Raw genomic sequence first — 27,117 nt, forward strand, 5'->3', positions numbered from 1 at the left:
TGCATGGGTGTTTGTTTGTGTGTGTGTATGTGTATGTGTGTGTTCTTTGATCTGTCTATCATATGGTCTTACAGCTGTGTACTGACGTGATTACAAAGGCCTGACCAGATGTGCTGGCCATCTGTCTGTGACACAGCTTGTGTGTGTCTGTGTCTGCGTTTGTGAGTGTGTGTGTGTGTGTGTGTGTGTGTGTGTGTGGGATAAGAGACAGCATATCATCGCAATGACAAAGGGCAGACCCAGATGCAATACCACTTCTCACTCACCTGAAGGTTTTAGCAACAGTGTATGTTTGTGTGTGTGTTAGGATGTAAGCAAGTATGGTGGGGATTGGCTTCATTCAGCACTGCCCACTTCACTGACACTTGAGCCCACTCAAGGGAAGTGTGTGTGTGTGTGTGTGTGTGTGTGTAGGGGTACTGACAATGAGTGAGAAGAGCAGGAATTGTAATAGAAACAGAGAACGTGGTTGCAGTCCTTATATGGGCATGTAGTTCAGTTAGTGCGAGTGCGTTCGTACAGAATGAATCAGAGTGCCGTTACATCAGAGATATGGGCAGGCGGGATGGATCACTTGCACTCGTATTGGAACACACACTTCCGTTTGTGTGTGTGTGTGTGTGTGTCAGGGAGAGAAAGAGGGAATGATGGAAACACACACACACACACAGATGCCCTACTTTTCAGCAGCATGGAGATGCAGGGACTATTATGCAGCACTGAGTGCGGGTAGTGCATGGAGAGATGATGTGGATGAATGGAAATAGATGGACTGACAGAAGGAAGCCACACACATGCTCTACTTCTCAGCTGTTTTAGCGCAATTCATCAAAAGTAGAACTGTACACACACAGTACATAAAGATGCGCAAGGAATTTATTGTGGTAATACACTGCTGTGTCATGCTAAGTGACACAGCACTTGGTGATGCACTCAGTACAAGGACATACAGGTATCTCATGCATAGTGAAAAGGAGACAGTGGAGGTCTTGTATTACAGAAGACTTATAGCTCAACAAAAATATACAATAAACATCAATATAAATAAAAAAAATCTGCTCTCAACATTGGCATTCTGTATGATTGCAGCTGTATAAAGGTAACTATGTTGAGTATCTACTCAGTGTAGTGCAAATTTGGCTGAGATTACAAATGTGATGCTTCATGCTTTTCAACAGAGCTGATTCTCCAATGATTCATAAGTGATATTGAATTCAACTGATATTGAGTTCACAGCGAGAAACTGCTTCAAAACAAATCAATGATCTCCAGCCCTCCTCACTTACTGCAGAGATATCTCTGTGTGAAATATAGGTAGAGCTTTACACAAACTTTGAAGTGACCTGTAGCAGCACTTTGGTTCCTCGAAGACTTTTCTACAGCCAGGAGCCGTACTTTTCCCATGTATAACAGAAGCACCTCGTGTACTGGCTTAATCCTGTATAAAATGTATATAAAACCTTGTGTAAGATCTGTTCTCGTCTCTCTCCAGGTACGTTCCAGGGCCAGTGGGTGGGCGGCATGCGGCACGGCTATGGCGTGCGTCAGAGCGTCCCCTACGGCATGGCCGCTGTCATCCGCTCGCCGCTCCGCACCTCCATAAACTCCCTCCGCTCCGGTTCGGAGCACAGCAACGGCACGGCTCTGCTGGACCGGACCGGGGCGGTGGTTCCGGGTCCTCCTCCCGTTACCGGCACCCTGACCACCAGCGTCTCCATGTGCAGCACGGGCAGCGGCGGCAGCAGCCCCGCGGTGTCGCGGGGGGGCTTCGTGCTGACGGCTCACAGCGAGGCCGAGCTGCTGAAGGGCAAGAGGAAGGGCGGGCTGTTCCGCAGGTCCATCCTGTCCGGCCTCAAGCTGAGGAAGTCGGAGTCCAGGAGCTCGCTGGCCTCCCAGAGGTCCAAGCAGAGCTCGTTCAGGAGCGAGGCCGGGATGAGTACTGTGTCTTCCGCCGCCTCTGATATCAACTCTACTATCAGGTAATAACGGGTGCAGATGATAGGGACGGTTCATGTTTTTGGTGTTCTTTAGTGTTCAAGCTCTACTACCAGTGGAGTGGCAGGGTGGCCTAGGGGTAGTGAGGTTGTACCCCAACTGAAGGGTTGGGGGACTAACCCTGCTGGGATGAGCACAGTGTTATTAATTCCTCCATCCAGTTTTCCAGCTGTTCACAGGCACAAGTGAAGATAACGCAGGTCTCCCAATAGCTGAACTTCTGCATTGTCTTCAAGAAATCTTAACTGCTTTGCTGTTGTTGCATTGTTGTCTTATTCAATGAATCAACCTCGGGCTGTCATGTTATCCGCCACTTCAGACCTCAACTCCACTATCACTTAATGGAAGGGATGGAAGAAGAGGATGAGGTGAGGGAAAAGTGGACAGATAACAGGTAGAGGAAAAGAAGTGCTAGAGGGAAAAGGCTAAAATGAATCTAATCTCTCATGTACTGCCTCAAATATCAACCCTCGCAGGCAACAGACATTGGCTGGGGAGATGTTAGGAGTACCTTGATATTTGGAATTTTACCCAGCATTAAGGTTTAAAGAGCAGCATTGTGCAGGAGGTGGTGAAGTTCAACATAAACCCAAAAGAGCACAAAATATTCACAATATGTCCTGGAACAGTAAAAATCCATATTAAAACAGCGGGGAAACTATTTTTCTTCATCCAACACTTGTCACATTGTTTGGGCGATTTGCCTATCACTTGTTAACTTGCAGCTAGCTGTGGCCACTTGATAAGATGGGAAATGCTAACAATGATAAACACTGGATGACACATGGAGAGAGTTTTTCCGCACAATGTGAAAGATGTGTGGTGAAGAACCAATTCAAATTCTAAATGCCTAGGTATCCCTTTAAGAATGAGGTTGAGGAGTAAGGTTGGGTTGAGTGGTGAGATGATGTCAACTCTACCATCTTTCTCAAAGTGAGGAGAAAGAAAGGTGGTGAGAAAGGTGGGAGGAGAGGTGGTAGCGGAGGAAGGTAGCAGGGCGGAGTTGTGAGAGAGGAAACCGTCCTTCAGCTGGAGGACCTGGGTTGAAGCCCACGTAGCAACAACCATCTGCCCTGCTTAAGTGTCTTTGGCATGGTTTGACTATTAGGATTGCCTGATGGCCCGGGCCTCTAGGAAGTTCAGCTCAAAGCCAGTTGATTGGTCAGTTGGGCCAGTGCCTGAAAAAAAGAGTTTCTGGTTTTACTATTTGTTACCCGGTAATAAGCTTTGCCTCTCTGTTCTGCCATTGGCCCACTCTTCAGTCTTTTGTGCCTTTTCTGACCAATCATATTGGATGCGAGCTCAGAGTTAGTCAGTGAGCAGACACACTGGTGGGTACTTTACAAAGCGAAAAGTAAAAGGCTGTTTGTTTCGTTGTGGAAACAACAGTTTCCTTAGGTTGAGAACGGTGAAGCCATCTTATACCAATTGAAACACTTGTCGTCAAATTCCGAGTACGGCGGATTGAGCTGGCTTATTTTTAAAGGCACCAATTACTGCAAGCACACACTCGATGACCACAACAAGAGTCAGCAGCACTTAGCCTGTTTGTTGGCAACGTGGCTGACAGCGGCTTATCAGGTCTGATTAATGTATTGGCAAGACTGATGAATGGAGAGACTTATCAGCCTCATGAATTTCCACTCCCACAAACACTTGTGTGTTTTTTCCATGTTAATGCTGGTAACATTTACAGAGAAGCTTCTACAATTGTTAAAAGCCCTACATTTCAAATGTATTCACAGTCAATCATTTACTTTTATGTTGGTAATTTTTGTAGTTTTGGTGTTGAATATTAGGAACATTTTATAGTAATAAATTACTTACATTTATGAAAAATACTTGCCTGCCGGGCCAATGAAAACATATGAACGGGGCGAGTGGAAATCTGACCTATTGGCCTGACCAGGCAAGTATAAACAATTGTCAACGTTGAATCCTGCTTTAGCAAGACACTGAATCTCTACCAACTCCAGGGGAACTGTGGTTCACTCTGATGTCTGACCTCCCTGTGGAGGGGAAGAGAAAAGAAAATGTCTCCTTTGGGGATCAGTAGTGACACAAAAAGGGAGCAGTGGAAGAGGGTGTGAAGGTGTGATGTATTTAGGATGATCATACTTGCTGTTGACAAAATATGGAAGTAAGAGTGCAAACCAAAAAACACCAAGTACGGAGCACAAATAAAGATTCTGGAAGTTTACATGCCAACGTCAAAATATCTAGGATGTGTCAGATGGTGACTTGACCAATGTGAAGGAAGGGGAAGCCCCGAGATTCACTGACAGAACGATGCATTGTGTCCAAACTAATTGGCACAAATAAACTGTGCTATAACACAGAACTGGTTGAAACATGAAAAATTAACAATTGTGTGTCTTAATTGATCATGCAGCCTCAAGCACACAGTCCATGTCTAACTGTAAAGATGTTCTCTGTTTGCTTTCTTGAGAAGTTTGTTCTTTCATGTATCGACTTGCAATTCTTGGATTTGGTAATCACCTTCTGATTTCCATGGCCTTGTCTTGGTGACTTTCTGACACATTTATTTAGAAAGTAACAATTGCTTTGCCACATTTTTCCCTTCCGTCGAGTAGGCTGTCATGAGTATGATTGGAATGCCATCAAATAATATTTAATTTATCACAACAGGTATAGGTCTACTGTAGTCATAAAACAAAGACTTTATTTGCTGGTCTTCATCTTGACTTGATCTCGACTCTGATAGGTCCTGCTCGGACTCTACCATACTCGGTCTTGGTTTTGACTCAGACTTGACCAGACCTGGTATTGACTTGGCTTGAACCAGATCCAGTTTTGGTCTTGACTTGGACTGGACCAACTGGACCAACTAAAAGAGCTGCCCCAGATTAATTGCATTATTTTCAGCTTGAGTCCTTTGGTGAGTTTTAAAACACCAGGATCTTCACTCCAGAAGAGCCTGTGTTTTAGTTAGCACCGGGTCACAGAAAGAAGGAGGGACAAGGTCGACATACATACATGTACAGAGGAAGATGGTGTAAGGGTTTTGGAAGGCTAAGATGGTACAATCGAGAGATACTTCAGGTAAGAGGTTTGTATAGTGCAAGCTCACCAGTAGCTCATACATTAAATGGGGGCGAAAGGTGGTAGTAACAGAGAGTGAGGTTGGAAAGTGAGAAGTGATTTTATGACCCTTCACTGTGGCTTTTATTTCTTCACTTTCATCCCTAAAAACCAAACATTCTTCTACCATTCCAACCTTGGTGCCATTGATGTGGCAATAACCTCAAATGTCGCAACCCTTAAGCCTGTTAGCTTACCTGTTAGCTTAAAAGCCCAGCTATTTTTCCTTTTTGCCCATTTTATTGTCGTACTGACACTAAATACACCATGCAAACCAACGTAACCTTTCACCTCCCCAGCCTCGGAGACGCGGATGCGGAGCTGGCTGTGGCCGACGACGACGTGGACGCCACGGCGACGGAGACCTACTGCGGGGAGTGGAAGAACGACAAGCGAACGGGCTTCGGCGTGAGCCGGCGCTCCGACGGGCTGCAGTACGAGGGCGAGTGGCTCAGCAACAAGCGCCACGGCTACGGCTGCACCACGTTCCCCGACGGCACCAAAGAGGAGGGGAAGTACAAGCAGAACATCCTGGTGAGCGGCAAGAGGAAGAACCTGATCCCGCTCCGGGCCAGCAAGATCCGAGAGAAGGTGGACCGAGCCGTGGAGGGGGCGCAGAAGGCCGCCGACATCGCCCGGCAGAAGGCTGAGATCGCACTGTCCAGGTAGCTACAACTCCGCAGGTGGTGGTGGTGGTTGTGTGTGTGTGTGTGTGTGTGTGTGTGTGTGTGTGTGTGTGTGTTTGTGTGTGTGTGTGTGTGTGTGTGTTGGCTTGTCAGTTCTAGGTCATGGGGGATAGAGAAACTATTATTGGTACTGTCACTAATGTTACTAATAGCTTCACATAGGTTTATAGAGTCTAGGTCCTATAAACCTCCCCTCGCCTCCCTATAGTTTCTCTCATTCTGTCTCACTATTCTCCATCTCTCTCTCTCTCTCTCTCTCTCTCTCTCTCTCTCTCTCTCTCTCTCTCTCTCTCCCTCCCTGTAGTGCAGCAGTAATAACTCTGTCTCCCCCCATGCCCCTGTGTGTCTGAATCATTGGGGATGTTGGATCTCGTTCCACCACATTACAAATGAGATCAATGACAGATTAAGAGCAGGATTAAGGTTAAGGTCAGAGCAGGGTTAAGGAGGTTATGGTCCAAGTGAAACAGCAAGCCAAGCGAGGCTGTCTGGGGGCCGCTAGGACTCAGATGAGGCTGTTCTGTTGAATGGAAATGAGAGCCGGCGCTCATTAGGCGATAACTCTGCTCACTGAACTCAGACAGGGGTTATGATGTTAATGGGTGTGTCCTGACCCTCTTTGCAGAAGCTAGAAACTCTTGGATGGGGATATAATGCAGGGACTCAAAGAAGAAAGTTTGTTTGCTGTCCTGGGACCTGTACTCATGGATACACACTGATGCTCTTGTCATCTGGGCACCCGTCAGAAGTAGGCCTATGACCCATTTTGGGCCCGGACCTTGTTGTTTTAAGGAACCAGGTTATAGGGCCATGTTATAGTAGTCATGTGGAGAGGGTAGAAGAATATTTTGAGATGCAGCGCTTGCTGTCAGAGCTGCTGGTTTTAACCTTCATTTTTTGACTGATGTTGTAAGATTTGGTAAAGAAAATGAAATAAATATCAAGATAAATATGTTGCATAACATTACACAGCAGAGATAAGCCCAGGGATACAATTTAAGCAAGGCTATTTGGCTGCCATCTCCACACCATTCCCATTCCACAGTTGAATTTCTGTCCAATGAAAGATGCTTTGCAAATGTCATCAGCACTGAATAATGGGCTAATATCAGGTTGATACTATCAAATTTTAGTATTTCGCTGATATGATCCCAATAGCCACAAGTAACATCTGAAATCAAAGCAAAGCAACTTGATTGCATGCCTTTTCACACCTAGAAGGATGTCTCTCTAAAAATATTAAGAAAGAATATTTTTATCAAATTACCCCAAACCAATGGTTTACGTCTATAATGTTCAGTAAAAGTAATGGGTACTTGGTATCAGACATTACATAAAGTTTAGTACACAGAGCTGGTATCAACAATGAAAAAGTGGTACTGTGCATCCCTATACATAACACAAGGTTTTTGTGCTGGTCAGTGGTGTGCCATACATAATTTGTTGACTTGGGACTTGACATGATAAGAAGAAAATAACCCGGACCTTTCTTTGACTTGCATTCCTAAAAGACAAGATTTGATTCTGACTTGTGGCATGATGTGATGAGAAAAGGTAAGAATTTACACAACAAAGCTCAGAAGAAGGAAAGATATTCCCAGTGTGTGTTCACACAAAATAACAAATGGATTGCAAGCTTTCTTCTTGTGACTTGCTTGACTTGGTGTGCTGGATCTTTAAATGGTACTTGGCGATGACTTGTCCCACCACTCTCTCACTCTCATACTCTTTCACTGCAGCTGAAAGTGTCCCAATCCTGATTTGTTTCCCTCATGTGACACAGATCTGATGTTTTGTAATCGGCAAAAAAGCTGCATGAAATTGCATTATTTCAATTCTGATCTGAACCACAAAATCAGATCCTGAGGCATGTTAATATAGAACCTCCTTGCATGCAACCCACACACAACTTGTATTTGACTGCTTAAATCGGAATTTGTCAGCGTTGCCATGACAACAAATAAATCTTACATCATTTACCTGAGACAGTTGTCATAATGTTGGTGCCCATGGCAGCTTGGCTGAGCCAGCGTAAAGTTGTTTGCAGATTGTGACTGACTTCTGCGTTCACTTTACATCAGACTGTGCGATTGGAGAGAAGTTATCTTATCAGCCTGTCAGAATGTACGAATTGAAGTCGTTCCAACGTGCTTCCATTGGTCACTCACCAGTATAGTGTCGTGGCAGTGGACATACTACACCACCTTTAGCATGGAGGGCAAGAGACAGGACTTGATTGCTATTTGGGGAGACGCCTCAATTCAATCAAAACTTCCACGCACATACCATAAGTGAAATGTGTTTGAGAGAGAAGAAACGTAGGTACAAATTCAGATGTGACGTCTTTTGTTATTGTTAGTCTGCACATGCATGTCTTTTCAACATGACCTTTCACTTCATATTTGTATTGGGTTACATCCTAAAAAAAAAGATATTAGTAGCAATTTGTAACTGAGCATGAAGGCCTGCAGTGTGATTTAGTGACTGAGTAGTTGCTGAACCAGTTGTCTGAAATAGGGTTAGGGTTAATATTGATGACTTATCTGCAGTTGACCTTGGAATGGATCAATAATGTAATGTGTTGCACACTGACATCATGGTTAACAACTACCTTATGTATGTGTGTATACAGTATATATGTGTGTGTGTGTGTTTGTTGGGGGAGGGGTCCTTGTGTGTGCATGTGGCGGAGAATAGTTTATGCGTGAGAGAAGAGAAAAAAGAGAGATGAAAAGAGAGAAAGTGACAGTAAGAGAGGGAAAGAGAGACACTAAGAAAGTAAGACAGAAAAAAGAGAAAGTAAGAGAAAGAGAGAGAGACAGAGACTTCCGCATTATGCCAACAGTGTTGGCAAGCAGCCTGAGAGAGAGCGGGGAGGCTGAACTAGAGGCTGCCACACACACACACACACACGCACACACACACACACACACACACACACACAAACCTGCTGTTCCCTCCATGCTTACAAGCTTCCATGCATATGTGGATACAGCTGCTGAACATGCCTGCGTCTGCCCATATGCAGTCTGTAGATGCAGCAGGATGCATCTGCTGTGTTCGCTGGGGGTGTGAAGATCCAATCCTATTAGCCCTGATGACAGTTTGCTACTGAGCGCAGTGTGGCCACAGCTCGCTACAGCTGCTCACCTAACTCATCTGCACTGAGACTGTTAAGTTGGTGAGTCACGCAGTTGCAAAGAAAGAAAGAGATAGAGTGACACAGGAAGATTAAAGGCGAAGGAACACACACCGGTCACTCAACTGTCATATCACACGGCGATTAGGAGACCGTTCCCTTCAATACTCCTCTTAAAGGCACACATACACAAAGAGAGACGGAACTTTCACACGTAACATGCACTGAGTTTCAGACCAGCATAGGCCGTTTTAATTTTTTTTAAAGTTGCACTTTAAATATAAATGCACACATCTTAGCTGCCAACGTGCAAAGTTTCCTAGTGCAGCTTTAACTATCCCAGTTGCAACTAATTAGGAAATTAGAAAAATTCATAAAATGTTACATTCACATTTCCTGAGTGCGTCTTGGTTGAGGAAAGTCAAGTATGTTATTGTATTTTTGGTGTCAAAATTAGTTCAATAGTAGCCTAAAAATTAGATTTTGGTGATCAGCTACAGCTGCATTTTAAGATTTTTTACAAAAGAATATTTTTGTGAAAAGTGATTTTTCTTTTTGTTTTTGCATTTTCTGCACTCTTGATAAGAGTGTCACTGGAGTGGTCACTTCAGATATGAATATATTTTCCAAGAGTGTTTTGGAGTGATTTATGGAATGGAATCCTTGCCAGTAGGCAGCAATGTAATTGATATGAGGTGGCTATGCCAGTTGGCGAACAACCACCAATTTAAACAAAAATCAATAATATTTTCAGAAAAACATACATTTTTCTCTTTTTTTTAAGTGCTTGCGAGACCCTATCCCCATGTAACTTACACCAGTTTGACACTACTTACAATGATGTAGCCTATACTATGAATTTATGTCACAAAGATTCATGTCAGCCTTATAAACTCAGGTTTACCCAATTCAGGTTACTGTTGTTTGGGGAGAGGGCTGCCTATAAGTGGATGGTGTTTACAACTGATGTGGATGGCAAGCTGCTCTTTCAACTGCTCTTTGGAAAACAAAGATTTTCCAACTATTTTTTGACAGTACACCTTTGCTGTGGTGAAGTTTGCCCCAACCTAACTAATAATTTAGTGATATTTTGGTAACAAAGTGTACCTTCACAGGCTCCTGTATTCCAATACAATGGGGAGGCTCAAATGTGAAGAGAAGTTTATCCTGAATTTTTTATAATTTCACGTAGGCCATTGAAGGCCTTGGCTCTGAGTACACTAGTTTTTATCTGCTGCACACATGGATGTAGGTGCTGATCAGATTGTTGTTTTTTGGCTGTGTTTCTTTCTCTCTTGAGCGATGAACACAAAGGGAAAATCCACCATGAAGCAGCATTTACATGGTATTTTGATGACCATGCGAAATGTTGTTTGCTAGTTTAACAAACATGAAAAAGCCTGTCCCAAGAGCTGGAGACAAGAGAGCCAAGGTGATCTGAGCAGTTCCACTAACAGTGAATGGGAGACCGGCCTTGTGAACACTATAACCCTCCCCAGGGTGATTTTCTCTGAGATATGGGTGCATTTTCTGGCTCATAGTAGTTACTACGGTGACACAGAGCTTGTTTGGATGTAAAGCCTGAAACAAACCTTTTATAAGCCTTTGTTAATAGAGCAGCTCCAGCTCTTGATGGCTTAATATATTAGAGCCTCGGTTCTCTGCTCTCTAGCTTTGGGAGAGAAAGTTGTTTATGTTCACTGACCTTTTTTAAACTGACTAAGATCACAGGAATAGTAAATGTGTATTCTATCTCGGCTCGGAGTTTAACTCAAACATAAATGAACCATTTCCTAGAGAAAATATGCTTTTTTTGTTGATGCTTATTAATTTTCAGTCGGAGCAAACGCATCCGCCTCTCTCTCTCTCGTGGCACAGCTGCTTCCCCGACTGTAATTCATGACCAAGCGCTCATGATTTAGAAGGTTGAGTCACATTTTGCAGAAGTAAACAAGTCAATGGACTGCCACGGGACAGGCACTCCTGAACGGGGGGTTTGATATAGGTCACCATGTCAATTCATGCCCGCATTCGCTTTCCTTGACGTTTGGAAAAACAAAAGAAGAATTTTGGTTCCATGGTAAATTCCACTGTAATGTCGTCATTGACCTTTTTTTGTATTGTTCCTATCTAGTTTGTAGCCTGCTCCACTCCTCTCTTATCTGTTTGCATATGACTGTACACATCATACACAGTAGTTTTTGGCTTTGCAAGATAGTCTACCAAATATATTATTCATAGCACATTATAGAGGTTCAGAAATCCATTAGACAGCTGAAAATTAGTGACAGGAGAAGTGTGTTTTTATCAAATCTCACGATGCGCTAAAATGATTCATTTCCCACCCTGGCTTGACTGTAGTGGATGTACAGGAGGCCTAATGCTGCATTTGAGATGCCTGCCGGCTCCAAATTGGAAGTAAATGGCAGAAAATGAGTGAAATACAGGCGCTCCTCATAGGCCATTCTGCATGAGAGACGGTTTTCTGCACAGCTTGAGTCAGTCAGAGACAACTTGAGTGTAAAGCTTGATAATAGATCATGATTTAGCTTTGTTATATAAAATACGTTGACTGTCTTTGTTATGATTATGTCACCAAATGTCGATTTGTATAGGAGCGGGACACATGCACAAGTGTGCGTTGGTGCTGTGACAGTTGAACAGTCTCTGTCTGTCTGTCTGTCCAACTTTAAACATCAATTTATCAGTGTGAAATTAATTGCGATACCTCTGTATAATTACTGTAAACAAATTAGAACATGGTTGAGGTGATTTGCAGCCTCTCTCTCACACCAGTGGTTTTGTTAGTGCTGGTGTTTCTCAAGACTTAAGACATCATTCCCATAAACCCCCTCCCTGGCATCACTTCAGGTGCGTTTATTTTCTCTTCCGCTTCACTGAAGAGGACAAACATGTTGGAAGTGATTTTTCCATCGGCCTTTAACTTCCTCCGTCTGCCATTGCCGGAAACTCTGAAAGCTTAAACTCAGTTTGTGCTTGAAGAGCAGTGGCCCCTTCCTGATTTGTGCCATAAAGCAATATTCCGTTGTGCTGTAAAGCAATCCAGCAGATTTTCCACCAAATCTGACTTGATGACACACAATGTAAACTGCAGAGGAGATGGACTTATACTAGTGTCTCTAAATTAATGTGACAATGATTTATTCAGACTGTATTCTTTACTTATATGGTTTCTATTATTATTATTTTATTATCTCTGTTTGCTAGACTGTCTACTTCTCTGTCTATCTGTTGGTTTACTCGTCTGTCTGCCTTCCCTCATCTCTCTGTGTTTACATGTCTGTCTCTCTCCGTCTCATTTTGTGACAATCATTCCTCCTGTCCCCTGTCCCTGAGCAGTCTGCTTGTCTGTCTGTCTGTGTGTTATTCTGTGTTTCCGAACAACTGTGTAACTGTCCTAGAAATCACGAAGTGAAGTGAGGTGAGGTGTACAGAATGGTGCGTGTTTGTGTGTGTGTGTGTGTGTGCGTGTGTGCAAGTGTGTCTGTGTGCATAATTCATACACAATGACAAGAGAGGGAGAGACAGAGTGTACAGAACAGGAGGTAATGCAACAGAAAGTCGAGAGACAGACTGTATGGAAAACAGACATCGACAGCATGCGTGCAAGAGAAAAAGAGACAAAGAGAGAAGCCTCAGTCACACCTTTTTTTTCCCAGATGTGAACATAAAAATACCTTCAGACTTGGCCTGAAAAATGTCCGTTATGTATCTCCTCGAACTGTATTTATGAATACGTTTTTGAGGGAGAGGAAATTAATCTGTTCCCATATTACTTTTCCCAATCGTCATCCCCATCTCTTTGCTTTGGTTTAAAGTCATAATTAATGATATTTTCATCTAAAGAAATGTCAGTTTTGCTCTCTCTCTATCGCAGTCTGACACAACAGTGATTCAGCCTATATCCAGTTCATGAAAGCTTTTACATTTGCTGTTCTGAACACCCGGAGTCTGGTTGCTCTTTCCCAGGAAAAATCCTCTGGTGTTTCCAGCAGAAGCCACAGCAGTTTGTTTTGAATCAACAGAAGAAGAACTGGGTAGTTAGCATGAGCAGCGATATCCACCATGGCTTGGGATTGTGTGGTGTTAAAAGTTGGGTAGTGTGTGATCCTCGTCTTTACCTTGTTATCAAGTGTGTGATCCTCGAATCCAACTCGTCGTCAAGTGTGTGCGCCTCTATAACACAAGATGACAAAAATCTGTGAATATCAGTTATTAAGTGTGTGGTGTCCAAACTTGTTATAATCTGTTCCATCATGTAGTGTTTCCACAGCTTAAAGTTTTTGGGAGCTAGTGGCCTACTATCATTTAACATAGTGTATGCTAAAGAGCACCAGAGTCAATGATCTACAAGGGAAACATGGATGATTTTGGTGTTGATGTTTTCATCACTTAATACAGTGGTCCGGGGACCACCAGGGGTCCTTGAGGGGGTTCCAGGGGGTCCCCAGCAAACTGATGAATTGTTAAACTCCAGCAGTATTTCATTCACAAGAAGTGAACACAGTTAGAGAATGTAGCAGAATGACTGTTTTGATCATAGTTTCTCTGTTATCTCTCTACCTACAATACAGACAGTCATGGAGTTCTGGACAAAATCATATCTGACAATAAAAATATTTGGGTCAGAGAGACAAAATCTCATCAGATGGGGGTCTGTGGCTCTAATGTGGACTAAATTAGGGTCCTTGATATGAAAAAGGTTGAGAGTCACTGACTTAATACGTATGTTGACCAATGGGCCAATCTCCCAAGAACTTGGTGTATTCCTTTTAAAAAGAAAGCAAAAAAAGAAAGAAAGGAAGACAGACTGGCAGACAGATAAACAGTGTGATGTTGCGGTAGTAGGCAGGAGATGCAAACTTCAGCTATTGTCTGCTGAGCAGGATCGTGCTCGGATATTTTGGAGGGCAGGAGCTCACGCACAAGAGGGGCCTAAAATTATTTTTGGGGAGGGACAGAGTGTCCTTGTTTAAAGTAGGGTGCCAGTTTATTCATGCTTTAAGCAAAGAAAAACCCAGATCTCTATACGCAAGGTGCTTGAACGAAAATATTTCATGAAGGCAGTTTGAGTAGCATAGGGGTTGGAGCTTCGCCATTATCCTGGAGCACCAGCAGCTTCAACACCTACCTAGCATCACAACAAGACCTGTAAGTCTGGACCAAACCTCTAAATTATGCCAAGAATTTACATAGACTTACAATGGAGACACAGGCGTCAGACACATGGATCCCTGGCATAATGTCTTTCATGTAGGACCCCTAATTTAGTCCACTTTAGGGCCACGGACCCCCATTTGATGAGATTTTGTCTCTCTGCCCCAAATCTGAGAATATTTTTATTGCTAGAATATGATTTTGTCCAGAATCCCATGACTATCTTTATTGTAGGTAGAGAGATAACAGTGAAACTATGATCAAAACAATCATTCTTCTACATTCTCTAATTGTGTTCACTAGTTGTAAATGAAACAATGGTGAAGTTTAATAATTCATCAATTTGCTGGGGACCCCCTGGAACCCCCTCAAGGACCCCTGGTGGTCCCCGGACCCCACGTTGAGAACCACTGCTTTAGCATACACTATGTTGAATGATTTTAGAGTATCAATGATGCTACACCTCCCTAGATTTATTTTTTACATGCTCATGCAGTAGAGGATATCATTACTTTGATAGTCGTGTCCTTTAAGAAACGTCGGACAAACAGCCAAGCCCCAGACTCAATGACAGAATTTTTAAAAAACACTCAAGAACGGTTCACCTAGCTTGCCAAAACCCTTACCAAAGTTTCCTAGCTAACATGCGCAGACGTTGCTAAGTAGATCAGTATCAAAGTAGTGATATCCTCTAATGTATAATCCTGTGAATGTATGTCAAGTTTAGTGCGGACACTCCAGGTAGGTGTTGCAGGTGCAGGTTACCTATAGGATAATGGAGAAAATCCACCTTTACACCCCAAACCCTTAAAGACCCCGTCTGTGCAATACAGTTGCAGCCCGGCCTGTAAACCAGCTCTCTACAGCTCTATCTCTGTGGCTCACACACACACACACACACACACACGGTACTGTCTAACCCAGATTCAGACAGCAGCATAGCCCAGGACAGGACAGCCTCTCTCTCTCTCTCTCTCTCTCTCTCTCTGTGTCTTTCTCTCCATCACTCCCTCTCCCTCTCCCTCTCCCTCTCTCTCTCTCTCTCTGTCCCAGAACAGAACAGCAGGGTATTTCCTTGTGGAACACCCACAGAAACCTTGAGAGGTGAAACACAGTCGCAGGATAATTGCTGCAGATGCTCATTTCTGGAGCAGAATCTGGGCAGCAGCACAGGAGGAACAAAGCGAAAACCGTCTTCCAACTAATATGGCGCCGGTGTCAGAGGAAAGTTTCGCATCCAATAGGTCAAAAACACTGCACTTCCCAGAGATCAGCTGTCAATCAAACAGTGTGTCCAGCACTGTGACGTCTTTTTCCTCAGATTGTCTGTTGATGCAGTTTCTCTTTTCTCTGTCTGCTCTCACTGCTCATGATAACTACCCAGTTCTTCTTCTGTTTATTCCAAACAAACCAGAAACGTCAAACTTCACATCACTTCCTGTGTGCCAGAGGATTTTTCCCAGGAAAGATGATGATGTTAGTTTATGGATTTGTGTGTGTGTCTGTGTGTGTGTGTGTGTGTGATGCTAGGCTGACGTGTTCTGTTTATTCCTGTCACATGTACTGATATTACTGGCGTGGCATCAGGCTTCCTGTGATTAGTTAGTACCAGATGAACGGACCAGTGACTCATGGTTTGTTGTGGACGGAACCATTCATTGCAACCCCATGACCTCCAACCATCAGCAACCCCAATGCCCAGTAAACACACACACACACACACACATACACACACACAGCACTGATGCAAACCGGAAAGTTCAGTTCGATACTCAGGTATGAATCATCCTCATCAGCTGGTTCAGTCTAATGACAGAGATGATGGAGGAGCTTAGTGTGTCCGTCCTGGATTAGACTCTCTCTCTCTCTCTCTCTCTCTCTCTCTTTTCATCTCCGTGCGCTTGTTTGTCTTCCTCTCCGTATCTCTCTTCCCATCGCTTTCTCTTTGTCTTGCTCCTCCTTGCGTTCGCCGTCCTTTCATATCTCTCTCTCTCTCTCTCTCCGTTTGGCTTTGATATCCCTCCTCAGTCACCGTCCCTCCTCCGCTGCTGTAGCATTTTTAAAACAAATTAATTGGGAGACCTTCATATAATTACCATAAACAAATGAGGCGACGGTCAAGATTATTGGCAGCCTCTATCTCATGCCAGTGGTGTTGTTAGTGCTCGTGTTTCTCAAAAATAAGACCACATTTCCCATAATCCCTATTGCAAAAAGGATGCCGCTACTTATCCTTCATTTGTTTGCTCTGTCTCTCCACTGCAGAGGATCAACATTTTGGAAATGATGTCCCACACAGTGTAAAATACAGTGTAGAGGCTGGTAGAGGCTGCCAGTCTCCTCAGCAATGATCTTGTTTGGTTATGGTAATTATACTAATAAACCAAAATGAATGACTTCTTGTTAAAATGCTACCCATCGCACCTTTACCTCCGTCTTCTTTCTTCCTTTTCAATCTGCATTCTCCATTACACCCTCACCCACTTTTTCCACTCCTTTGTCACATACCCTCCCTCCCTCCTCCATCACCTCTACCTCTGTTTCCTTTCTCTGCTCCCCCCCCCCCTCCAGACCCCCCGACTCTTTCTTCCTCTTCTTTTTGGACAGGATGTGATGTTGTGTAATCAAGCCCTCTTTTGAACAAGGCAGCTCCTTTCTCTCCAGGCAGTCGATTCATCCAGCTAGAAAACAGGTTGTTCTGGGGTGGAGGGCAGGAGGCAGGAGTGGGACGGGAAGTGACAGAGGCAAGCATGAGAGAGGGAGAGAGAGAGAGAGAGAGAGAGAGAGATTAAGGGAGTCTCTCGTGTCTTTGCGCGCACACCAAGGTGAGAGCAGGTTGTGCGAGATTAGCAGAGAGTGTGTGTGTGTGTGTGTGAACGTGAGGCTGCGTGTGTGTTTTGAGAGAATTTATTCATGTACATGTGATTATGGCATGTGAAACGGTAAGATATTCCTCTTCTCTCTCCTTCAGTGGCTCCCTCACCTCCTCCACCAACAACACTCTCTCTCTCTCACACACACACACACACTCATAGTGGTGTTGAGTATACTGTGGGCCTGGCATAGCGGCGCTGGCAGAGAGTGCAGAGAGGGGCAAAGAGAAACCGAGAGGCAGAGAGGAAAAAATCAATAGGCATCGACATGCTACACTGCATCAAGACTGTTACTGCCCAGAGAGAGGCAGAGGGAGGGAGGGAGGGAGGGAGGGAGGGATGGAGAGGCTATTGTACGCGAGCAGAGAGCCCTTCTAAAGACAGAGAGAGATAGGCAGATGGAACGATAGAAAGAGACGAAGGTGCGAAGGGGGTTGTAATTGAGAGAAAAGATCCATTTGATATAGCGAGACGGAGAGGGGCGAGAGAGACGGAGACAGATGAAAAGGGGGATTGCGATAGAGAGGAAAGAACAATTAGGGAGAGACGGAAAGGAAAAAGGGAGGGGAAATAAAAGGGAGAGCAAGAGAGATATGAAGAAGGGGGATTTGTAAAGGAGCAGTTAGGAAGAGGAAGGCGGTGTGAAAGGGGGGGCGCACGGAGGCAGAGGGATGAATTATGTGTGTGTGTGATAATAAATTGATTTCCAGGCAGAAGCTTACAGTGTGTGTCAACAGATTATACACATACTCTATCATTGTATGTACTGCAGCTCCATAGAAAGCTCTCCTCTCCATAGCCACTAAGTGAAGTATCATGTAATCTAGTGATGTCCATATGTTGTTCGTGGTCTTGTGTGTGTGTGTGTGTGTGTGTGTGTGTGTGTGGGTCGGGTGTCTTTTATAATGACATTTGTCAGTCATAGCAGGACGCAGTAGCAGAGATGAATCAGATGTGATTGAAGCTGTGTCTTTTATACAGCAGTTACCAATGTATGTGTACTGCCTGGGAAAAAAAGGAGAAAATATAGAATCGCCATGGCTGGACTGTGTCTTTGACCAATCAGATTGCTTGGCTGAAACTACCCATGCAATATAAGGCAGCCAAGTCTTTCCTTTATATTCATTTAACCTGCAGTGGCCCCACACAGCTAGAAAATTGCCTCCGTAGTGAGAAAATTGCAAAAACAATGAAAATTCATTGTCGAGCCTTATTGCTCAGCCTGACCAAAGAAGATAAACAATTACAGTCGCAATAGCAACAACATATATCAAGATATACTGGTATATATATTCTAATAAAAGCCATTCTTAATCCTGGGTTCACTTGCCAGCTGCGAATGTGCAGTATCTATACCTAATGTCAAAACATTTCATATTCATCACCTTTTCTTAATCATTCCTGAGGTCAGTAACTGTTAATTCAGCTATCTTTGGACTATTCTATTCTATTCTATTCTATTCAACTCCTCAATGCTCTTCAACCTATTTTGTTCTAAAATAAATTTGTTTTGGACACTACAGCCAATGATTCTACTTTCTCCCCACTATTTTAATCTCTTACTTTGCCATATGTTTGAGGCAAAATCTGGATTCTTGATATTTATCCTCACCCCGTTGAATCTGTTCTGTCCTCTGCCTGTCAGGACGGCCCATGCGCAGGGGAAAGCAGAGGCGGCGGTGGGAGCGGCGCAGAAAGCCCAGGAGGAGAGCCGCATGGCCCGGGTCACCGCCAAGCAGTTCTCCCCTTCCTTCCAGCACCCGGGAAACGGTGGGCAACACACACACACACACACACACACACACACACTGCGTTTCCCCTCCTTTCTATTACCCAGGAAATGATGGGTACCAAACAAATGCAGAGAAGGAAACACACACACACATAATTACACAAATACACACACACACACACACACTGCCAAGAAGCCCCCTCGCTCCTTTCTACACCCAACAACAGTGAATATGAAACACAGACCCCAAAGTCACAACTCACACACACACACTGCGAATACGCTACACATGTAAAATGCCCATGTGCATAATAGATAACAGCAAACCCAGCCAGTCAGGCATACATGCATCGACACGTGTGCGTACACATGTATGAACATACTACACACATACTTTACAGACATGTGTTTGTGTGTGTGTGTGTGTGTGTGTGTGTGGGTAGGCTGGTGATAAAGGTCAGTGTCAACCACCCTCCAGCTTTTTGTTTCTGCCTCTGTCACTCACACCTGTAAAGCGCTGTGGGTAGCCAACCCACGACAACATGCACTGTACGCCACACACACACACACACACACACACACACACACACACACACACACACACACAGACTACATGACACATACTGTACACTCCCACACACGATACCTGAGATGACAGCGATTGTTCTTTTACCATCTCTTCTGCTCTCAGCGACTGCCTGTTTCTCACGCAGTTAAACAGCAGTGTGTGTTATTGCGGGGACACTCTATGACAACAAACAAACCTCGGCTCTGACATTTTGCAGCAGGGCTCAGCCATGATCTACCCCACTGTTTCCCCCCAGAAAGTAACATGTACTTAAATTACACGCGTGTGAATATCACTTGTATTGTTGTGCTGTCACTGCTCTTAAGCAAGCGTAAAGTAAGTAAACAGTGATGACCGTGTAATAGGAACGACTTCATAGCTTGGTGTCGTCTCCAGTAAGTTCCCTGCTCTCTTTCTGCCTCTTAACCTCTCCACCTCCCCCCTCTCCCCCTCCCCTACTCTCCTTCTGTCTTTCTCTCCATCAGGCGTGGAGGTGCAGCGTCCGAAGCGGCAGGTGTCCAGCGAGGTGGAGGGCGAGGGCCTGTCGAGCAGCGCCGGCACCGCCGACAGCCCCGACCTGTACGTGAAGAGCGGGGCCTCCGACGACCCGTCCAACGACCCGGCCACCCCGGACCTCAGCCCGCCCTCCTCCTCGCCGCCCCACACCCCGCCCGCCCCCGCCCGGCCCACCCAGCGCACCAAGAGCGCCCGCTTCCACCGGCAGAGCGCCGTGGACCACGGGGAGAGGGCGCGGGAGGGAGGAGAGAAGGGCGGGGGAGGAGGGGGAGGAGGAGGGCAGACTGAGATCCAGGTGCTGATGGAGGGAGGCAGCGGGGGAGGCGAGGGAGGAGGGAAGGGGGGGGAGTACCCGCGGGCGAACAGCTGGAGCGAGGACAAGCGGAGGGGCGCGTCGTCGAGAGGAGGGGGTCGCACCAACGGACACAAACACAGCTCCTCCAACCACAAGTCCCGGGAGCACGGCTCGTCCAATCACAGACAGGCCCGGGGCGACAGGTGGCCCGAGTCGTCCTCGTCCGCCTCCTGGACGGCGTCCGGGCACCGGGGCGCGCACGGCCGGGGCGGCCGGCTGCTGGAGCAGGACGAGGAGAAGCTGAGCAACTACGAGATGGAGATGAAGCCGCTGCAGCCCAGAGACTCCAATACCCACAAGCCCCATGGGCACGGGGAGGAGGGGCACGGGCACGCTCACGGAGAGGGGCGCTCGCACGCCGCGCAGAGACAGAGGCATAAGAACCGCGACGGGAGGGAGGGGAAAGAAGGGAGTAAAGACTCGGTGCACAAGCTGGACAGCGGGCGGCCGGGGGAGAAGATGGATTCGCGGCCTCTACGACGGGACCTCACCCTCTCCCCCCCTCTGAAGTCCTCCCCCATCACACCAGAGCAACTGGACCGCAGCCTCACGCAGAGCAAAGGCAACTCGGTAAGACTCCCACTAACACAACACTGTAGGACACACAAATACAACACAAGGCTAGGCAAGATTTTTATGTCACAAGACTAGGTGTTTGTAGTTTCAATTTGTCCGGTACGCACAAATGATTTCAGATGTCTGCTATGGTCACTGGGAAATCTGCAAAGGAAGTGCAAATTGAAACTTGAGAGCGAAATACAAAGCTGTGTCCTAAACTGCAGGAAGCACAAATTGAAACTTAAGAGTGAAATACAAAACTGTGTCCTAGACAGCAGCGAGTGCTCTGACTCACCACCTCCCGCCACCAAGAAGACTTAGTTCACTGATGTTACAGGATTTCTGGACAATAAAGTCCTTCAAATTTTCAAAAATTCAAACACTTATCCCTTGCAGCCACACGACTGTTATGAACATGAGCCTATTGAAAGTTGAAGACACAGCTAACAGAATACTCTGTTCTGGACTTATATATAACTATATATAACCTATATATAACTGTGAATATTTAATACTTTATCAAGAAAGAAACCATTTAGACACTTTCTGGGGGACTAAATGGTTTTCCTGATCTACTACTGTGGGTGGCAGGGTGGTGTAGTGAGTGGGGAGGCGATATGATATTATATGATATGATATGATATGATCTCATGGTGAGATATAATTCAAAACCCAAGGGCATCAGTATTGTCCCTGATCATTACCGGTTTAACAGTCCAGTTGGTATCTGTATCACAGTGCGTCTCAAATATATGACCTTTGCAAGATCAGATTTTCAATGACAGTGATGAACACCCTCATTTTGCCCTATCAAACAATATGCTGACAAATTTGTATAGAAAGCATTTTTACATGCAGGGGGGAAACGGCGAGTCAGCATATTTTGCATGCATGTTCTCTTTATGTTTTCATTTGTTCTGGTTCAGCTTCAGTCTAATGGCTTAGTAACTAAACAAATACAGGTGGATTGGATGAACCATCATTTCACAGACCAGTCACCACTAAACTTTACATTTTGGCTATTTTCAGCCCCATGTGTACCACCAGCATGTTAAAAGAAACATAAAACACAGATATATAAACCTCCTATTAAAGTCCAGCTGTTTAAACCTCTATACAGCTGTGTTTGGCCTCAGTACTGCGGCGGACAGCAGCTGTGCGCCGCATCCGTCACAACTGTCATGTCACCGCCACACATTGATTTGACTAAAAGGATTTGTTGCCCACTGTCATGAGGATACATCCCATCCCCAATGACATAACACAATGTTATCCCGCATATTAAGATAATCCTCGGGGGGGAGGCACGAGGTTTAACCTTGTGAAATAAAGAAAGATTTTTTTTTTGTGCTATGGGCGAGCGTTGCGGGGGATTACGCCGTTATAATAATGTTTTTTTTTTTTTTGGCTGCGTCTTGACTTTAGTGCTGGTGGACGGCCCCGGCCTCGCTAATCCTGGATGATAATACAGTGGCAGCATTAGCTAATGAAACCAACTGGAACATCAGCTGCAAGTTACAACCACACATCATATGCTACAGACATGCACCGTGCACATTGTGAATACTCTCTCTCTCTCTCTCTCTCTCTCTCACTCTCCCCCCCTCTCTCTCGCCCGCTCTCACTCTACTTGTGTGTAAACTGTGAAGCACAGTTCCCCCCCCCCCCCCCTCACACCACTTGCTCACTTCAATACAAATTTGTCTGTAGTAGTGTGATGACTCTGGCGCAGTGAATGAAGTGAAGTAGGTTGTTTAGTAGTTCGGTGGCTGCTGCTACCTATTACATGATAGCACACACACACACACACACACACACACTCACACACACACAGATACAGAGAGAAAGGGAGTGAGAACCCCAGCGGTCCTCTCCGCACCTTAGTAACAGCAGATTGGCAAAGTAGCCCCTTCCTCACAGGAGGCCCCCTATTGGTTAACCGGCGCTCTGTTGCTAGGGAACAGCTTATGCCTTGCTCCAACGGCAGCCAATCGGTGGGCGTGTGTCAGCGGCTGGGGGAGGGAGGGCGGAGGGGGTGGTGTGTGTGTGTGTGTGTGTGTGTGTGTGTGGGGGGAGATGGATGTTTGCAGCCGCAGAGAAGCAAGTGAGATTTGTGTAAGACAGGTTCACAGCATACACAGATACTATCACACTCGGATAAATATACACAGGGAGCGCTGCTAACGCCATGGGAGCACTGTGACTGCTCCGACACACACACACACACACACACACACACACACACACACGCACGGCTGTATGCATGCGTGGAAACATTCACACATGCATGAATATACATGCATGCATACATACAGTACATGAACAAACATTTATGGATACAAATACACCCATGTAATCGTATATATGTACATACAAGCTCACACACACACACACACACACACACAGCCTCTATGCCATACAAGGCCACAGCTCTTCCAATATAAACCGCCACAGACTTACTATGTGTCTTTTTCTGAGGCGTTTTCAGCGCTCATTCTTCCACACTGGAGCGTTCTACACCAACAGCATTAAGGATAAACAGCCTCTGTTGAGTTTTCTGAATAGTAAATGAGTAGCGAGCCCTGCATTTCCATTGGCGAGTCTGCAGATTCATTGAGGCTCACTTAAGGATTCGGGGTTGAGAAGTCGAAACGGTCTCGGAGTTTGTTTTTCAGGTCAGTCGGGTGAGTTAATGCGCTACTTAAAGGGTAAAACAGAGTGATAATTGCTGCTGTAAAACAGACAGTTAACGGAATAAATGAGCGCAGTGGGAGATTGGCTGAAGATTTATCGCGGGGGAGTGGCGGGCAGGTAAGCTGCTGTTCCTCCATATGTTTTCCCCTAAAAAATATTCGAGCTCACAAGAGAGATTCATACGATCATTTCTGCATTCCTCCATCAGTAACTCCTGCCACAGAACCCTCGAGCGAGGCACTTAACCCCTAACTGCTCCATCCAAAGGTGCCCAGTGTAAAACCACAGAAGAACAAAGTTTTCTCAGTCCGGCTATCTTGGCTAAACAAAGGCAGAAAAGGCAGGGCGATCGGAGGCTTTCGTCCACCTCCGGCCCGCTAATCATCTCTGACACAGATCTGAGATAAGCCTATCAACCGGGTTGATCAGCAGCCGCCTTGTTAGCAGCCACTCTGGACAGATTCATTTACAACAATGTTGCTCTAATGCTGCTTAATAACGCTGCCTAGTGTTACTCCGAGTCCCATTTCCCCTCTCCCACTGCAGCTATTGTTAAAATGATTTTACAGTTAGAGCTCATTAAGACTATAGCTCCTGTTGATAAATCCTTGCGAGTATCGTATGGCCGAGATGTATTTCAATAAAGCGAGAGTAAGGAAAGTGCTGTATCCGTGATGGCGTGGTTAGATATGCTGTTTCTGATGTTTCTAAGCTGGGCTGAGATAGCAAGAGAGGCTGATTTACTTGCACATGTTCACGCAGGGTGGCAAGCTGGTTGGAAAGACCACCCACGGACCACATGACCCAGGTTCAAGCCCCTCCTGTCAGCAAGCATCTCGCTTTTCCTGATCTGCTATTGTAGGTGGCAGGGTGTCGTAGTGAGTAGGCAAGAAACAAGCATCCGGCCTGCTGAAGTGTCCTTGAGCAACACACTGAATCCCTACCAGCCGCTCTATAACTGACCCTGACCTTTGACCTCCCTGTGAAGGGGGCAGGAAGAGAATTTCCCTATGGGGATCAATAAAGAATGGTGTTATTTATTTAGAAATACAAATTGCTTCTCATTTCACAGCTTTTTATCCAGGACTTATTTGTGTTCTCATTGCTGAAGGATTCTGTCTCTCCAAAAAAAATGTCCCTTTTTCATCACTTTTCCCATTTCTATTGTGTGTACCGTAATCTCATGTTGCCATAAGTGGTTGACAGAAACAGATAAAGAAAGAGTGATGCAGGCAGTGCATTGACACATTGCAGGTTGAGAGGGTGGGCGAGTATACTGCTAACGAAGAAGATGCATGTACTGTGACCCCACCATTGTATACAAGGAAAGGCTCCATATGCCTTAGAGGAAGAGGTTGATCTACTTCATACACCTGAATAGAACCTCAACCACACTATGGCAGAGGCTAACTCTAAGTAGCTCCAAAATTCAACATGCTTCAATTGAAGTTAAGTTCATTTAGTTAGTTGAGTCAAATGAATCCTTTATTCATCAATTATTTCATATGGATATCATATCAAAAGATGAGAGTGAGTCCAAAGACTGTTGACTGTTGTGTCTTGGTTTGACTTGACAGGTGGATGGATGAATATTAATGATAGTACATATGTGTGTGTGTGTGCATGTAATGTGCAGGTGTGTCAAAACATGCATGTGTGTGATCTTTGTGTGTGTACGTGTGTTCATACTATTGACACTTTCCCTTTCTCTCTCTCTCTATCTCCCTCTCTCTCTCTCCCTCTCTCTCCCTCTCTCCTACGCAGGCCTACAGCTCCATCCTGGTCGTCATGGTGATTCTGCTCAACATCGGAGTGGCTATTTTGTTTATCCACTTTTTTATTTAAAGACAGCACTGCTTTTCCGAGTCAGCCTATCTATGCTACAACAACTATAACATTCATATGAGTATTACGGTGAATCCGCTGCCCCTCCGTGCTCCTGGCAAGAGGACTGCGCCAAAACCAGGACCAAGGAGGGCTTACAGCACAGTCCGCCCCGCCACATGTGGGCCAGCAAGCGGGCCAACCCAGGCTAAGCTTGGCCCAGCCGTCGTATGAAGGATGTTTCAAATGCCTAGTCCCAAAGAAGTGGACGAAAGAGGGGGTAAACCAGTCCAGATTGACTGGACTGCAGGGGGCTAATTGGGACTTTAAGTGAGCTTTAAATAGTTCAAACCTAGACTAAAGTGGGCTAAACCAGTCCAAACTGGGCTGAACTGGTCTGCTAACCAGGCCAGGAGCGATGCAGCTGGCGTTACAGCGAGATGTCTGCTTCCACTGTCTGCAGAGAGGACTGACCAGACAGACTTTTTCATCTTCAAATCATAGTTTTCGACAGATTTGTAACTTCTAATTTATTTATTAACTTCTTCATTTTTCTCTCATGTACAATACGTTGGTGGATATATTCTTTCTTTTGTAACCCTCCCGCCCCTCCACTTCTCTTTATGATTCCTGCCTTTTGGTTCCTCCGCCTGCCCGGGTGTTGTTACTGATGGCGGGGTGTGTGTGTGTGTGTTTGTGTGTGTATGCGTGTGTGTGTGTGTTTTGTTAGACGAGACAGACTCAGACCTTCCACCCTACACACACACACACAAACACACACATTGCTTCCATCCCATCGCTCTCTCGTCCATGTCCATCCATCCCTCCTCTCCCCTCCTCCTCCTCCCTGCTGTCTCCTCTCATCCTTCATCTCGAGCGGAGAGTGAGAGAGAGTGTGGGTGTGTGTGTGTGGGAGTGTAAGTGGGTGAGCGAACGAGTGCATGTGTGTGTGTGTGTGTGGGAGTGTTAGTGACTTTTTGTGCCGTGGTGACTTTTTGTGCCGTGTGTGTGTGTGTGTGAGCGCGTTTGTATCTGTATCAACCCGCGATGTCCTTCCCGGCAACTCTGCGTGTGTGTGTGTGTGTCTGTGTGTGTGTGTGTGTGTGTGTGTGTGTGTGCGGTCTCCCAGTAGCACAGTGGCCTTTCACGCTGTTGATGAACTTTACAAGAGGATCTCACGAGGACACCCAGTCACTGCTCATCCACATCTAGCCCACTACCACCTGCTGACAGCTGTGCTCTCTCTCTCTCTCTCTCTCCCTCCCTCTCTCTCTCCCTCTCTCTCTCAAGACAAAAGTATATTGATAAATCGATGTTCGTCCAACTCTCACTAATGTATCCCGGCCCTGGCTATTACCTGCTGTTTTACCATGGAGTCAAACCGCGTCTCTCTCCAGCCGCCTCTCCCGAAACTTAACTTAACGAAGACTGCGACATTTATTTTTTTTTATTTTATTTTTTTTTAGCTATACCGTATTTGCAAGACGTCTGAAAAAAACAACAACAACAACAAAACAAAATAACAAACGCCAACCTGCCTTGTTTTTGTAGCGCAAAAAAATCGATAACAGTACAGAAATGCATGCGTATGTATATCTTAGTTGTGTGTCGACTCTGAAGGCTTCGGGAAAAACACGCGACGGGTTAAGTTTCGGGCGTAGGGGGGCGGAATCTGGGTGAGACGCCGAAACACACGAGGGCCCCCGGGGGTGAAACAGCAGCAGGGTCCGAGGCTCCTTTCGCATATTGATCTTGTCTGAGTAAATGACACCGATTTTAAAAAAAAAAAAGCCCATGTGGGTACGAAACGGAACGATCAAAGTATCGGAAAGGGTTTCGATGGGATGATCCAAGGCGATTGGAGTGTAGCAGTCAAGGCCGGGCTTTTACCTTCCTC

The 27,117-nt window shown here is 45.5% G+C and overlaps 1 protein-coding gene across 1 annotated transcript; it reads left to right on the forward strand.

The window, feature by feature from the left end:
- Positions 1–1,492: 1,492 nt before the first annotated feature.
- LOC139647687 (junctophilin-3-like) lies at positions 1,493–25,241 on the forward strand (the record flags this gene model as incomplete). Its single annotated transcript, XM_071523632.1, has 5 exons — positions 1,493–1,979; positions 5,397–5,762; positions 18,619–18,743; positions 19,759–20,714; positions 25,161–25,241. Coding segments are annotated over 5 exons (2,015 nt in total), but the record flags the coding sequence as incomplete, so codon positions are not given.
- Between the last annotated feature and the right edge of the window lie 1,876 nt (positions 25,242–27,117).

Source organism: Centroberyx affinis, unplaced genomic scaffold (assembly GCF_046629955.1).
Source record: "Centroberyx affinis isolate AG114_WGS23_722 - 3 ecotype Tasmania unplaced genomic scaffold, CSIRO-AGI_Caff_v1 ptg001097l_1, whole genome shotgun sequence".
Lineage (NCBI taxonomy): Eukaryota > Metazoa > Chordata > Actinopteri > Beryciformes > Berycidae > Centroberyx > Centroberyx affinis.